Source organism: Mytilus trossulus, chromosome 2, assembly GCF_036588685.1.
Source record: "Mytilus trossulus isolate FHL-02 chromosome 2, PNRI_Mtr1.1.1.hap1, whole genome shotgun sequence".
Classification (NCBI taxonomy): Eukaryota; Metazoa; Mollusca; class Bivalvia; order Mytilida; family Mytilidae; genus Mytilus; species Mytilus trossulus.
In genome coordinates this window covers 18,468,429-18,485,262 of record NC_086374.1, presented here as the reverse complement: position 1 = coordinate 18,485,262, position 16,834 = coordinate 18,468,429, and the positions used below count along the sequence as shown (strand labels likewise).

The window sequence follows — 16,834 nt, the reverse complement described above, 5'->3', positions numbered from 1 at the left end:
ATCTAAGGACGCGTTACATCCAAACTTAAATTATATCCTTTAATCAAACCCCTGTTTTCGCTCACTAATGATTATCAAGTTTGTCAATGGTTCTGCTTATTTAGTATTTTACGACAACCACTGAATTACAGGCTCCTGACTTGGGACAGGCACATACATACAGAATGTGGCGGGGTTAACATATTCGCGGGATCCTAACTCTCCCACTAACCTGGAACAGTGGTATAACAGTACAATATAAGAAAGAACTATAAAAATCAGTTGAAAAAGGCTTAAGTCATCAGATGGATAAAAATACAAGTGGACGTGGACGGGAACTTGTACATCCCAACAACAAAAAGACACTAGGTACAGATCTGAGAGGCCTCGCAGTTAATTGACAGCAAGTTCAAAGCCTCTAACAACTAATAAAAAAATCATGCATCTAATCCTAAATTATTTAAAGGATTGACCAGCTTATCAGGATCGTTTCTAAATTTTCTAGAGTAATGCTCCTTTGCACATACAAAATTGCTGAACTTTTCCTTTCTGTTCTTTTGTGAGCGGGGCATCATCTGTGTCCCAGGGACATATTCCCCATTTATTGGTCGAAATGATTAAAACTGCATATAAAAAAATACTTTTGTTTACTATTCTTTACATCGATACAACCTTAAGCATGTTGTTTGTTTTTACTTTCAGCACCCAATGATACTAGTGTACATGAGTCTAGCTTGTAATATAATTAGCCTTTTGCTACTTGTTCCTTCCTGTGCTATATTTCTGGCTTTTAAGTAAGTATATAGTGACAGTTTTTCGGAACACATATTAATGTACGAGGACTTGAATACAAGTAAATAACGCAAAGATAAAATACATTATAATCCATCAGAAAGTGTTATTCCTGTTCAAACACGGAGTCCCGTCTCCAATGACACAGATTAACTAAAATGAATTGTCATAAATTAGTTTATAAAGCCAATGTGATAATGATGGCTACTTTGACCCCTTTAAACTCATTCCGTCCGGTTATACATTATAAAATGCTACAATAAAACATGAACGAGGGATGAAAAACAGATTGTGTTTGTCGTCAGATCTACTTATATGATTAACCATGCTGTGTCTGTACACTATCACATAGGCTTACTTTTCAATTACTACCCTTTAGACCAATGTTCGCTATGATTCTGCTTACAACAACACATATTTCAACATATTATGAAGTGATATGGGTCAAATTGAAATATAGGATATATCCCGGTATTTCATATTGAGATGTTTTTAAACGTTCTATAAATAATATGATAGTAATGTATTAAAAAACGTAAAATCACAAAAATACTGAACTCCGAGGAAAAATCAAATGTCCCTAATCAAATGGCAACACAAAAGTTCAAACACATCAACGGATAACGTCTATCATAATCCATATTTCTTATGTAGAAACTGGTGGATTACACCCGGTTTTAAAGCTAGCTAAATCTCTCACTTGTATGACAGTCGCATCAAATGCTACAAATGACAATGCTCACATACACAATTGAGAGAAACAAATAGAGACAAATTTAAGATAAACCGCTGCGAGGAGCAAAATTAAAAGGACCTATGGCTTAGGCTATTACTATGGAGATTAGCCCAATTCATCTAATGTCAGCTTTTGAAGAAGTTGTTTTCGAAGCATTTTCATTATTCATTGTGAAAAAAAATTATACCCAAAATATAATGTAACGCAGAAAAATTCCTTTATCTCATTAAAGTATTTTCTATTTTACAAAAACAGCATTAAAAACAGTTAAAACACCCAATTATGCCTCGATAAACACCACTTTAATGTAAATGGCATGATGGTACAATTGGTAAAAATTAATTTTAAATGAAATAATTTCTGTAAAAGCGCTTGTAACAAAGGAATGATAAAATATGCGAAGAATGTGCTGAAAAAATGAAAATTTCTTAATAGTTATTAGAACGTTCTGTGAAAGATTTAGTCGATCAGCATGGTAACTTTCAAAATCCTCGTGAAATTAACAATATTATAGTTTTGTGTATGAGTCTGAGGTTCAAACATCATTGCGTATTTCTGAATGATGTGTTTTTACTTTCGGATTGCCCCTGCGAGAGCAATACACTAGAAATTGACATTACAACACGATATCGGCCGGGTTTTCTGCACAATATATATCAAAAATATTATTTGATATCGCCCTCATCCACTTACGTTTCGAAAATAAATCTTTAAAAAGCTATTTAAAATTGGCATCTCATTTGTTCAAATGACTAATTTCGGAATGCACTTATCTTAGAATTGATATAAAATTAGCGGATAAAATATTGGTTTAAGTGAAATGCTTTCTTTCTATATTTCAGACAGTTACGTAACCAGCACAGAATCAAACTACACATATGTTTCTTTACCTCTTTTATACTGGTATCAGTGGTGGCCTTGATGTGGGATTTCCTTGTCCATTCAAACAGACTAACTACAAGTGCAAACAGCACACTTCAGAAAAACACGGTGAGTTGAAATACACATCTATGTCCTGTATAGATATCTGTAGATACCATTAAGAACTTGTCAGCCGAATATCTTAAGCGACCATTTTTTTAAGCAAAGCAAATATACTCAATCTTATGAGGATCTCAACAACTGAAAATAGACTTCACAATGATATTATCTCCAAAATGTTAACAAAAGTAACACTCGAATAGTTGCATCCGCCAAATGATTCATATTTAATTGAATGAGTAGTTATATACGTTGACTTCGACATACGATATATTGGCAAGTATCAAGCAGAAATTACGATGTTCGTTCAGATATTTCCATTTTGATTTGAATTAGAATTCAAGCCATTTTGTAAAATTTTGATTCTTTTTCAATTCTCGACTGTATGTCATATGTATTTAAAATAACTGCAGTAAAAGTAAAAAAAAGTTTTTTTTCTGATAGAAATACACAACCATTACTAGAATTGAAACCAAACTTGTATAAAATGTTGTTCCCAAATTATTCCGTTAGTAGTTTATCAGTAGTATTGTATTGATTCTGCGGAATTCTATAAAGTAACAAAATATTATAGTTACTGTTATTCCATGCTTAGAACTCCTCAATGCCCATGATGGTAGATGGAAGATTGATAATAATTGATACATTCTTTTGAAGAGGAAAAAATTGTCGTTAAATAAGTTGTTGATTGCTAGAAACAAGCGTGGCGTCGATAATCTCTAGCTTAATCATTAAGGTTGTTTATTTATGTTAACTTTTTTAAAGAAAACAAAAAAGAACTTTCAAACTTTCAAAAGACATTTGTTTTTATGTAATCCTAGATACTAAAATACTTCATTACTAAGAAATATTATGACATTATCATCCAGATAACGTCACTGATGTGTTGAAGAATGTAATACAGAGTTAAAATTAACATTACTTTAATAAATTTGCACATTTTGAAAAACGATTAAAGTGAAGTGATGAATGCTTTAAATTAATATCTAATTGTCCGTAACAATTCACTATACGATATTTAAACAAAAAAAGAGTCTGTGTTGAAATATCGATATGTCGTGGGTCGTGAGTGATGATCTTCGACGTCATATCGTAAATGAGAAAATTGTTTCTTTCATAAAAATTGCTGGTTAAATAAACAGACCTAAAACAATCATTGATATCGTGTAAAATATAAAGTGATTTCATTTCTTAATAAAAATGCGATTTTGCATCTTTTGTTTTATAAAATAAACTGTCGTGTCAACGTTTTTTTCTTATAGCAACACAAATTAATTGTTTAGACATTACAATTACTTAGTAATTATAAGAATACTTAACTTTGTTTAAAATCATATTATTGTACATTCTCAGATTTTGTCAATACTAAATAAACTTTGATTATTGAATTGAGTTATTTTCTTACAATCTTCAGTAACATTATTTGTTCTAAGCAAAGTACCTTCTTTTCATTACAGAGTGGTTGCAAGTTACTGAATGCACTGTTGCGATATACTCAAACATCTAACTATTTCTGGATGTTTTGTGAGGGATTTTACCTTCATCGACTGATTGTTCATGCATTCAAAGTACCAAAAGGGCTGCTTGGTTATTACGTTATGGGGTGGGGTAAGCACTGGAACCTTTTACTTTTGAACATTACATATATAATATACAAATGTGTTATTAATGTAATAAGTAAATTAAGCTGAATGAAATTAAATCTTTCTCTCTTGGCATATATCAAAAGCTAGTTATTAATTAGAGGCAATAGTAGTTTACCACTGTCCGAAAGTCATAAATCGATTGAGAGAAAACAAAATCGGGTTACAAACTTAAAACGAGGGAAACACATCAACTATAAAAAGAAATCCACAAAACATATACAGAATAATTTCCGAAACTGACCTTGTGTAACCATGTCCCTCACTGTTTTTCATACAGGCAACAGAAAGTAAAGTATCATTATGTTCGTCCGCGTATCCCGTGTCAGGTTTAAGTTATTAGTTCAGTTAATTTTACATCAAGTTCTCAGATCAACTGTTAATAAACTAAGTACAGATATAAAATAAGAAGATATGGTATGATTGCCAATAAGACAAAACACTTTCAAATGTGTGTATATTTTATAAATGAAATCGTAATTAAATAAGAGTAAAGACATAACTACGAAATATACTAACGGTTCAATAATTGGGATTAGGAAAAAAGAGCATTGATCTTATATACATTCGTATTCCTCTAGACAACACTTCCACAACATAAAAGTTAAGAGCTCATATACTGTTTACTCAATATATAAATGTAATAGTGTGAAATGAGTGAATTCTCAGAATAAAGTTATTGGAGCAGGCAGTTTATTATGAAGTTGTGACCACCCCAAATTTAGAACAAATTAAGATAAAAGCTCACCCTAAATCATGGTCGCAACCACCATAGACTAAATATACAATGTCTTTGTTAAAGGTCTTCATTAAACACGGATATTCAGAGGTATGGTATCATATGGACCAATAACTTTCTATTTCTAGAGCTACTTTTGAAAAAATAAATTAGTACCAAATTTGTAACATTTTCTGGAAAAGTATTTTAATTGAATAAAAACGGACAGAATATATGCAACACACAGAATTGGTTTTTATTTTATAATGTAAGTTTCGTATAGACATGATGGTTTACGTCGAATATGTTTTATTGTACAGGTATTGCATGGGTGCCTGTAGTAATTTATTGTATAATCAGAGCTACAGATGAAGATTTGGACAAAAGGTATATATATCGACCTGTTAATTAGTATGAGGACATTTGTCTAGTGTTTTATATGATATTGTATTTTTATTGAGTTATTTAAACTTCTCTTCATAGTTTTATCACATTTTTCTATACAATCAGTCATGATTGGACATTGCTTTCTGTATAGCTTTTTTTTTTAATCCAAATACTACAGGAAAGCCAATACTTAATAATTGCATAAATCAAATTCATAAGATAAGATAAGATATGTAACTTAAAAACATATTAAACTGCGCGTGCCTCGCCGTGTGCAGTTCATATAATTGCTACATGTATGTTTTCGTACTTTGTACTTGTTCGGCTTTATAAATATTTTGATACGAGAGTCACTGATGAGTCTTACGTAGACGAAACGCGCGTCTGGCGTACATAATTATAATCCTGGTACCTTTGATAACTATTCGTAATAGATATTCAATTCAAGAAAAAAAATTCAACGACGATTTTTGGTCTGTAACAATAACATTAATATGATTACAAATGATTTTTGAAACTATGGAAACTAATCTCAGAGTCAGTTATATTGTCAAATAATACATAATATTCGTATAATCAGTTTTGACAGATTTGCATGCAAATCTTATTTAAATGGCATTGTACTACAAAACGTAATGGCATGCACTACCCAACTGAACATTTTTATAACAACATTAAAACTTGTTTTTGATTTTTCTCTGCAAAAGATGTATACTGTCTGTTTATTATTAAAGGTCACGTTCATGGTGACATCCACATCCTACATCGAATAATCGAGAAACAATGTAAACATCATTGAGACAGAAACCTAGCGACATTAACTGTAAAACGACTTTAATATTATGATTAATTTGAGCTGAAAAGTTCTGTTTCCATTTATTATTATTCAGCAAGTTTTTGTGTTCAGCTTCATGATCTTTTAACCATGTATTAATAAACAAGTTATTTGTGTAAATATGTTTTCTAAAATTCAACTGTCACTGTATTTGAAGTTCTGTTATTACTTAGTCAATGGAAATAAATGAAGAATGACATCTCGTAATTGCATTTTGCTATGTTATAAAATGATTCTGTTTTTTTGTATTAAATTCTCTAAAAAGTAATATAACTAAAATACAGAACTGCAAGGGAAATTCAAAACAAAAATTCCTTTATACAATGGCACAAACACATCTTATAATAAAAAAACATAAACATAAGTTACTGATTTTTTTTTAATTGCTAATACTTACGTGTCAAACTTAATAGAAAGCAACTTTTATTTTCCTGACTAAATACAGACCTTTCCTTATGTAGAAAATGCTGGACTAAACCTGGTTTTATAGCTTACGCAACCTCTCACTGTATGACAGTCGCATTGTGTTGATGTAGAACATTTTGCCAACATATTGTTTTAAAATCGTAATTCTAATTATGAACATATCTTTATTAAACAAACCCTAAAAGAATCCTGTAAAATTTCAGTTCATTTTTAAAGTATTTGCTTTTTTAAGTTAACTATAGATTTCGTCATAAGAGCATTTTGAAAACTATATCTTGGTTTTACTTAATAATCTGTTATTCCAGAGGAAATGGCGTTACCTTTTAAAATTTGAATGCTTGGATTTAAAATGGTTTCTGCCTCATTAAATCCTGTTTTATTTTCCATGAACGATTACAGAAAACTATCTAGAAAACAGTACGACTGCTTGCTTTCACCTAGAACTTGTTAATTAATACATGGAAACAAGACAGCAGGAGTTACAGCTAAAACTTAATCAACGTTGACGGAGTTATTCTAAATTTGAATTATCATATTAAACATTGTATGGTAAATTAGATCTCTTTTATTGACGACACTATTGATAATTGAACCACAATTCGTAAGCTGCAAATATTTTTTGTAAGATCATTATTTGTTGATGCATCTGTTTGTAGTAATTCAAATATCCATATATGGCATTTTGAACATTAAAAAGCAACCAATTCCGGTAGATTGACGTGTAAAACAAATGTTAGATTTTCACTTAAGTAAAGTTTGTTAATTATCATTTAACAATTTCACATGAACGCATTTTCAGGAGAAAATTTATGAAAAGAGCACTCTATACGTCTAAGCTAACTGATATGACCTTGAATTATAACAATTTACTGCTGACATCTCCTGATTTCTAGCTTTCCATTTCAGTGTTGAAAATATATTTTCTCTTTATTACACGTTCAAGGCAAATATTACCAAATTCGTTCTTTCCGATTGATTGTTCATAAATTTTTACTGACTAATAGATATGGTGCTATAATTGATTTACGGATATGGTTATACTGTTTGCTAGACTTAAAAAAAAACTTTGTAATCAAATAATATGCTGAATATGTGTTTTAATATTCAATAAGTCGAGAAATATGGCACATACACCATGTACGGCTTGATACCAAATTGTTTTGAAAGTAAAACAGAAAGATTACAAGAGAATTCTTGATACAAGCGAATTTTAAAAGAAAATATTTGATATTTGGTTTTTTACATTTTTTACTGAAAAGTGAGAAAAATTAGGCCGAAACTTTGCACTTGCTCCATCATTTTGAAATCTTATTTTTACTTCTGTCCTGTGCATACGAAATTTTTAATTCTTTTAACATTCAAAATTATGCTAGTTTTTATTGGGAAATTAGTTGGACGATGTAAATAGATGTAGGAAGATGTGGTATGAGTGCCAATAAGACAACTCTCCATCCAAGTTACAATTCAACAAAATTAGTTTTCTCGTTTGAATTGTTTTACATTGTCATTTCGGTGCCTTTCATAGCTGACTATGCGGTATGGGTTTTTCTCATTGATGAAGGCCGTACGGTGACGTATAGTTGTTAATTTCTGTGTCATTATTTTGGTCTCCTGTGGAGAGTTGTCTCATTGGCGATCTACCACATCTTCTTTATTTATATATAAAAGCTGATTTAAGGAATGGCAGTCGTATTTTCTGTTTGTATATGGCTAAAAAACATAAAGAATGTGGTTATTTGATAGTTTTTTTTCGGGGAAGAGCAATTTGATTGAAATTTGATTTATATAAAAAAAAAAAATATGATATTTCTGATTAAATCAATTAGCCGGCCATTAAATCTTTTCAGTTCCAATATTCATAACATTTTTTTTTCAGGTGTTGGGTAACTGATGCTGGTCACTATGAATGGATAATATTTATACCAAATGTATTGTGCCTGTTTGTAAGTTTCAATTTAACAGAATCAATATCTTGAATAAAGATCTTTCTTTAATTCAATGCAAAATATACAGCAGATGTCTGATGCTATTGAAGAACAGTTTCTGTAAACAGATACAATCAAATGGTAGTATTCAATTGTCTAAGTACACTTTATTGTGTGATTAACTGCAATCGATGAGTAACTATAAGAAATACCTGTAGAGTAAGGACATCTTTGCGTTTTTATATAGTCCTATAAAAGTAGTTTAGATAGACTGGAGTCACTGCCAACCCACATAACCTGTTTATAAGAGATTACATATGAGTACATATAACAGTTCGCAAAGTTTATATTATGCCTGTAAACAAGATGTCATTTTATAAGTTCTTTTAATTTCATTTTATATTGGTGTTATTTTTAACAAAGAAGGTTCTTTAAGACAACTATATTATTTTTCTGCATGATAAATACTGCATCTTGATGTGCAAAGAGATTACATCTATCTACATTAATCTAATCAAATTGTAAACGCTTTTGAATTAACAACAAAGGATTGCCTGAAAAAATACTCAATAACAAGACTTTATTTAAGTTTCAGATAATATGGTATTGCAGTCTTCAATTTAACTGATGATATCGACGAAGAGATACCATATTATATAACTTTTTTATTCTTTTACCTGAAAAATAAAATAAACTACATATGTATTATTTGCTATAATATAGTAATCAAATGTCTCAAAATAACATGCTAACGTGTATAGTATCACATTTAGATGAATGCTGGCTGATAACTGAGCTTCAAATGTTATTTCGAATTTCAACTTCGACGAGAATCGCCAATAGATAAGATGTCGTTCAGAATGACGCATACTGTGTATGAAAATCATTCTCATTGAACGATATGATGAAGTAGGTTATTTGATTTGATTTCCGCATTTGAAATCCCAATACGGATGCCACAACTCAATGTCAATGGGTCTTACTCCATTCAGTGGTATTAATGTATGATGCAATGCAGTCTATTGTTTGTATGTGTGTTATTCCGTTCACAACGTTCAAAGTGATATTAAGATGCACATATATTCAGGTTCGGTCCTCTGTCTTTCTTCTTTCTTCATGGTGTTGTCTTTTTAACCTTTGATTATTAACTCCCGTGAAATTGTTTCTGAAATGATAATTTGTTTTTCATTGCCAATCAAAATTCTTTTTCAGATGAATGTAGTATTTTTCGTCAACATATTGCGGATTTTGCTTACGCAGTTGCAATCTCATCCGAATGAACCTAGTAATTACAGGTAGGTCAATGTGTTTGAACTAATTTCAATTCATAATACTTATTTACGCAAATGTGGAGTAGGAAAAATAAATATAATAATGAAAATCGGTTCATAATCATGCTAAAACAAATCTATAATTAATTCACCAAAGACAGATTACTTAACTTGCATGAAACCAAACCCCGCGTTTGCTCTTTACTATGAACACACTAGATTAGACTTTTCCCCATCCTCATTCAAAATAATGAGATTGTTGCTTATGTAGATAATTTGCATTCTGTTACTGTTCTGTGTTGAGCAGAAATATGTCATTTATGACTTTTTATCATCTCTACTATGCGGTTGTCTAGAGTAATATTGAATAGGTTTATTATAATTATATAAACCATGCTATATTTTGTTCTTTTGGATTGCTTCCTTTATGAACCCATGTTTTTCTTTGCAGGCGAGCATTAAAAGCTACCTTTGTTTTGATCCCATTGTTTGGTATACAGTGGGGGTTTGTGATACACAGACCAGGGTTTACTCTGTGGTACGAGGTAGTAAGAATTTTTGTTCAGTATACACAGGTTTGTACTTTGATATTATAATCAACATATTATTCATACTTGCTTTACTCCATCACTTCATATCAAAACGGTGTGCTGAAGACCCATCGGTGGTCTCCGGTTGTTTTTGCTCTTTTGTCGTTTTGTCGTTTCTTTGACATATTCCCCATTTCCATTCATAATTGTAAATCGCGATTTTCTCAATTTTTGAATGAAAGATTATTCTTTTATGTTTTAGTCATTTCTCTCTCTATGGAATTGGATAAAACTCATGGATGTTATTTCATTGGAAGAAAATGATAAGGGCTAACTATGCATGACTGATGGCGTCGTATTTCGCTTCCATTTAAATAAACTCATCATAGATATCAGGACTAAATGTTGTATATACGCCAGACGCACGTTTCGTCTAAAAAAAAGACTTATCAGTGATGCTCGAATTCAAAATATGTAAAAAATGACAAATAAAGTAAGAAGTTGAAGAGCATTGAGGACCAAAATTCCTAAAATTTATAAACGCACATTTATCGTCGGTCACAGCGTAGGTGACTTTTTTTAAAGTCTATTGAGGTCTGGTTTCTGTTCTGTTTTACTTTGAAAAACATCTCCTTCTAATCACGTGGTAGGTAACCTTTAATTTCTCTTCAGGTCAGATCTAACCATTTACTCTAACGCACACCGTAACCCTTACACAGATTCTTCATGAAAGTGATTTTGAATCATTTACAAAAAAAAAATCATAAAACTATGTAAGCAAGATTTATTATATTTTAATATGCTCTCCTTATTATCTTATTTATACTATGGAACGACTTAATGTCGATATGTTATAAGTTAATGCCACTGTGGATCGATAGACATATGAAGACGGTATTATTCATCCTTTTATTTTCGTTACTGCAAATTTTGAATTGTTCAGGATGTCGTGTATCTCAAAGATGTCATGATATATGTTAAAGGGGCATTAGCTTCTATTCAGACAAGAAACGGAAATATTGTTTTTGTTTTTGGTCTCACAAAAACATTTATTAAAGTATTAAAAAAATGTCATTTTGTTTCACCTTATACAGAATGAGATAAAACGTCGTTAATGTTTTATTGGCTTTAAGTCAAATATTCACCTTATCTAAATCCGTAGTCATGTGACCTTACAGGAGACCATCATCTATAGATGGGTACAGCATGTGCTAAGTTTGTTTAGATATTTTAAAAAAGAAATGTGAATATGGAAGAGTGAAACAAAAGAGCCACCGCAAAGAACAACGTCTTTGACCAATTTTTGCACACAAGAAAATGTACAATATCAATGATTTTCTTTCTTGTTTTACACTTGATTGTGAATATTTGTTATTTTTTTTTCTATCTTTTCAGGGTGCTATTGTATCACTTGTTTTTTGCATCTTCAACGGGGAGGTAAGGATGACCGGTAAAAATCAAACTTCCTAATGTCTGTGTAATCATAATAGATAGCTTATGTATATATAACTATTGGATTATTGTTGTCATTAGTTTGTTGTCTTGGGTGTATATCAATTAAACCTTTGTGATCTTTTGAGATTGGATAATTTAATTTGATATGATTTACGCAAGTAGTTATTTTTTTTAAATGAATATATCTAGTAAATGTATTTGTTTTTAATGAGGGTTATGAAAAATTGTTTAAAAGAGTAAAGCAATTCGCTTATCATTTATAAAATGTTTATTATTATCATTATGTCATTTAAACACGTTTAAGCCCTGTTATTAATTCTATCAACCAAAGTTTCAATATTTTAAAGGAAGGCAGGGTGGACGACCATTGTTTCCAAATTTCTAATTATGCTGAGGGTTTTCTTTGGGGGTAACATGTGTTAAATATTACATTGTTACACACTTTAAGAAATGACATTTTTGTATGTATATATTATATCGTAAACAAATAATTTTGCTAATTGTACACTTCATCAGCTTTTTTTTCAATATACGTTCCAATGGAAAAGAAAGAAAAATTTGGCAGTAACACGCCATTAAATTGTGCCTTCCCCAAGGATATGCATTTAAAATGATTATGAATCTTGCGTCATCGTATTCAGATTTATTGTTTCAATGATATTCTAGTTTCAATCCATATTCCTGGACTACTATATAATCTCTGATAGTTTTTTTTTTTTTTTTAAATGATTATATTTCGAGAACTTCCTATCAGTTATTAGCCTTTATACAAATATTAAAATAACTAGCTTTTAGATTATTTTGCTTACATAATGTGCATGGCGTTAATGTTTTTTTTGGCGGTCCAAAACGTTATATAAGTATATAGTCGAATACAACAGGACTTCAGTCTCAAGTCTTAACCTATTACTTTCTATAAACAACTGTCATGTAAGAGGGAGGATAAGCTTGCCACCAAATTTTAACCCACCATTATCTTCGAAAAAATGTCTGCATTAAGTCAGAAAAATTAAAGTTATATTTCACTTGTTCTGTGGATTGATAGCTTTAGATTATGTTCTTTTCAATAGACTTGCCCTTTTTGAATTTGCCTTTGAGTTCAGTATTGGTGTTTAAATATTTCACTTCATTGGTCCACATCATCATTATAATATTTACATATAGTATAAACTTTACTGTAAAAATATGATATATTACAATATCAGACACGAAAATATCGTTTATTTTATTATATGATTATTTATGCTAATGTGTACTGGTAACGCATTTTTTACAAAAAAAATAACATTATACTTACAGGTACACTCGCATTTAAAAAGTTGCCTTCGAAAGAAATGGCCGAGTGCCTTCAGAGATGACCCTGGCAGATTTCAAAGCACGGTGTCAGGAACACAGTACTCCCACGTGTCGTCAGGACGCCGTGGAACTCAACAAACTGATCACTATATCCCACTGAACACAGTACCAGATGACCAATCAAAACAAAATGGTCATGTTGGATAACTCAATGTTATGAAGCAAATTTAGTAAATCTACCAGTATTTTTTCATCAGGATAGCTTAATCAAATGAACCATTGCAAACAATTTACAACGTTTATGAAAAAAGCTCCGTCCCATTTATGTATTGATTCTGTTAACATTATATTTATAACACATTTTTATTGTTGGTATGCAAATATTGTTATGTTTTATTTGCATTGCTTATCTAATTTTGAAGATCATTTACGCTTGAAAATATTGAATACCTGACGACAATCATATACAGAAAATGAAAGATTAACTTTTAATTGGATATATTTTTCTTATGTCTTTAGTGCTCTCTTTAGAACCGTTGTCGAAATTAAAACAAAATACCCTTTTTGTCTCAGAAAGAAATACCAGGAGTTATGAATGTAATAAATGAAATATAGAATAGGAAGTCAAAATTTCCGATTTTTTTTAAATACATTTTATTTTCTACAAACGAGAGTACATATATTAAACACGAATGGGTGATGTCCCTTTAACAAATTTTCCGAATACATTGACAAGACTTGTTTGGCCACAATATAGGAGTATAATTTTCGTATAAAAAAATCTCAAAAACTGATAGGTTGTCTCAAGCACCTTTCAATCGTTATGCATGTCATTTGTTTTGTTATTCTGTGTCTGTGATTTTTTTATGTATCTTAAATGTTAGCGATATCGACAAATTTCTGCTAAAATGCAAGTTTCAATAGTGTTCAGTGCACCAGTTCATTAGATGGTGACTTAGCTTTGTATGTATCACTTCAAATATTAACCAAACACCAATGGTAAAATGCCTTTTACAATTTTAACTTAAAATTTTGTATAATTGCCTGTTAACAAAATAATGTGTAAACAGTAAGTGTACAAGACGTTTACAAATATTCAGGAAATCTGTTGTAACATTATGCATTCGTTTTTTATACATGTGTTTGTGTATGTGAATAGGGAAGGGAAACGGGTATTCATAACTATAACTAGCCTTAACAAATTATCAACTGTTGATACACAAGAATAGGTCATCAACAGCAATTTGATAAATTAACCAACAAACTATGATACTTCAATGAACAATTAATGGCAAGGCTAATGACATTTACATGTGGAAGGGATAAACTGTTTTTGTGATATTAAAACCATCCCTCCTTCTTTTTCCTATAAAACATTTTTTTCAATGTTAACATTCTTCGTCGGTATACCAGTTCTATTACCTGTCTACTTGAACCAAATTAGGTAATGTGTCGTCATACATTTATATGGTCATTTTAATACCTGTGAACATGTTCATTGTCACATATGGGGTAATGAATCGTCATACATTTAGATGGTCATTATAATACCTACCTGTGAACTTGTTCATTGACACATATTGGGTAATGCATCGTCATACATTTTGATTGTAATTTGTTCAGCATCTAACATGAAAATTATTTTTCTCACTTATGAATAAATAAGTCATTGACGTAAAACATTGTCCTTTTTCTATATCTTCTTGATTGTTGTTAGCTCAACGCCTTTCTTTAAACAAAATATTGACAATTCTATTATAGTATATCAGTTATTGTTGTTTGCATTTTGGAAGATTTTTTTTAATATAGGAATTGGTAAAATAGAGCTCATGGTAGCCTCTGAACTCGAAAATCAAAACATGATTATAAACATACCAAATAGTATACTTGAGATTTTCATAAGCAGATATTATTTGTCGGGAAATGGCATTTAAATCTTAAATTTTGTCTTGCATATGGATGTTAGAGCTCCAATTTTCTTACATGAAGTGTTAAACGGAAAACTATTAAAAAGCCACATTTTGAGATATTGCCACTTGTTTTATTATGAGCATCAACTTTACCTACTAGGATATTTTGCTTAAGATATTTTTCAAAGATGTCACTTTGCTTGATTAAACTGTGGCTCATATATTTTGACAGTGCAACCTATGCGTGAGATGTCAAATATAGGTCACCTACGTAAATGTCGACTTGTTGACGACGTCATAGAGACATCAAAACTCACTTATGTGTTCAGAATTTAATAATCTATTCATTTATCAATGAAATAAAAAAAAAAGTTTTGAAAGGATCAAATTAATTTGTAATTTTTGCAATTCTAGAGGTTTTAAAATGGTTTTTACCATACCTCCTATTTTTGTCTTTTTTCCTCCTTCAAGTATAAGTGAGTTTAAATTGCTATTGCATTCTCTCAAATCTATCATAATGTTTCCTTCGGCATGCATACCTTACGTTGATGTGTCTTATAAGTACATGTACATAACTTTTTTGTATACATATACTTAATATAAGATAAGTGTAAGTTTTGTTTTTTCTCTTTCTTTTATTTGTTTGATTATTTAACTTTCAATTTATTTTGTTAAGATATGCATTATATACATATATATTAAAATCATTTAGACTATTTAGTTGTTCATGAATGAAACGATATACATTAAAGGAGATGAGGGGAACATGTCAATGAGATAGCACATAAACAACACAAAACATAGTTTAATAGAGGTTTGCACTTTATTTGATTGATAATGGTAATGAAAATAATGAAAAAATGAAAAAAATAGGGTTTGGAACAATGGTTTATAAAAGATGTTTTGATGTGATGAACAAAGAGGTCCACAAAAACGTTTCACTGTTGTTTTTCTCTCTTATTTAAACCTCAAAGTATGTAAATATATTCTTGATCCTAAATTTAGAAGTAAAGTTTGTAGTTTGTTTATTTGTTACATATTTGTTTTTGTTCATTTTTTATATATGAATAAGGCCGTTAGTTTTCTCATTTGCATTGTTTTACATTGTCTTATCGGGGCCTTTTATAGCTGACTATGTGGTATGGCCTTTTCTCATTGTTGAAGGCCGTACGGCGACCTATAGTTGTTGATTTCTGTGTCATTTTGGTCTTTTCTGGATAATTGTCTTATTGGCAATTATACCACATCTTCTTTTTTTTATTGTTATTTTTAATACATTGAAAACCGAGAATCATGCAAATTAATATTTGTTTCACTAAGTACCTTATTATTTAAATGCAGGGGGAAATAAAAAAAAGATTCACCTACATTTGTAAGTCCTTTTCTTTCATTTTTTCGCATATAAATCTCTTGCAAAGCTTATTTGTCTCTAACTATTTTTCCAATAGATATAAGTTGATGTGATATGAATGTCAATGAAACAACTCTCCATAAAATAAGTGACAATTTGTAAAGGAAAACCATTATGGGTCAAAGTACGGTCTTCAAAACGGGGCCTTGCTATAAGGGCCCCAATAGTGACTTGTGAAAACCCCTTAAAACCATAAAACCATCGATCTAATCCATACAAAAAACAACGAGAATCGAGAAAACACTTATGACACATCAACAACTGACAACTACTACACATCAGGTTCCTGACTTAGGACAGGTGCAAACAAATACAACAAGTTTAAACGTATTAAAAGGTACCAACCTTCACCCTTATCGGAAACAATAATGTAAGATCACAACATAGAAAGAAACACTTTAAAATATCCATTGAAATGGCTTATTCAATCAAAAGAATATTATCACAAGTGAACATGCACTAAACAAATAAATTTGATCTATGACACAATGTAAATACAAAAACAATAAATTAAGGGGTGAGATGTTAAACCAATATTT

At 30.5% G+C, this 16,834-nt stretch overlaps 1 protein-coding gene across 5 annotated transcripts in view; it reads left to right on the top strand.

Annotated features, from left to right (window-relative positions):
- Nucleotides 1–15,600, top strand: part of LOC134706667 (calcitonin gene-related peptide type 1 receptor-like) — a 73,572-nt gene extending 57,972 nt beyond the window's left edge. For 4 of the 5 annotated variants that reach the window (XM_063565802.1, XM_063565798.1, XM_063565801.1 and 1 more), the window contains 9 exons: nucleotides 682–773; nucleotides 2,350–2,497; nucleotides 3,946–4,096; nucleotides 5,170–5,236; nucleotides 8,374–8,440; nucleotides 9,635–9,717; nucleotides 10,145–10,268; nucleotides 11,619–11,660; nucleotides 12,978–15,600. In XM_063565802.1, coding sequence (XP_063421872.1) covers nucleotides 682–773; nucleotides 2,350–2,497; nucleotides 3,946–4,096; nucleotides 5,170–5,236; nucleotides 8,374–8,440; nucleotides 9,635–9,717; nucleotides 10,145–10,268; nucleotides 11,619–11,660; nucleotides 12,978–13,181 — 978 coding nt within the window. In that variant the 3' untranslated portion in view covers nucleotides 13,182–15,600. Of the gene's footprint in view, nucleotides 1–681; nucleotides 774–2,349; nucleotides 2,498–3,945; nucleotides 4,097–5,169; nucleotides 5,237–8,373; nucleotides 8,441–9,634; nucleotides 9,718–10,144; nucleotides 10,269–11,618; nucleotides 11,674–12,977 lie in introns of all 5 variants that reach the window. The other variant, XM_063565803.1, reaches the window with a different exon arrangement.
- The last annotated feature ends 1,234 nt before the right edge of the window (nucleotides 15,601–16,834 follow it).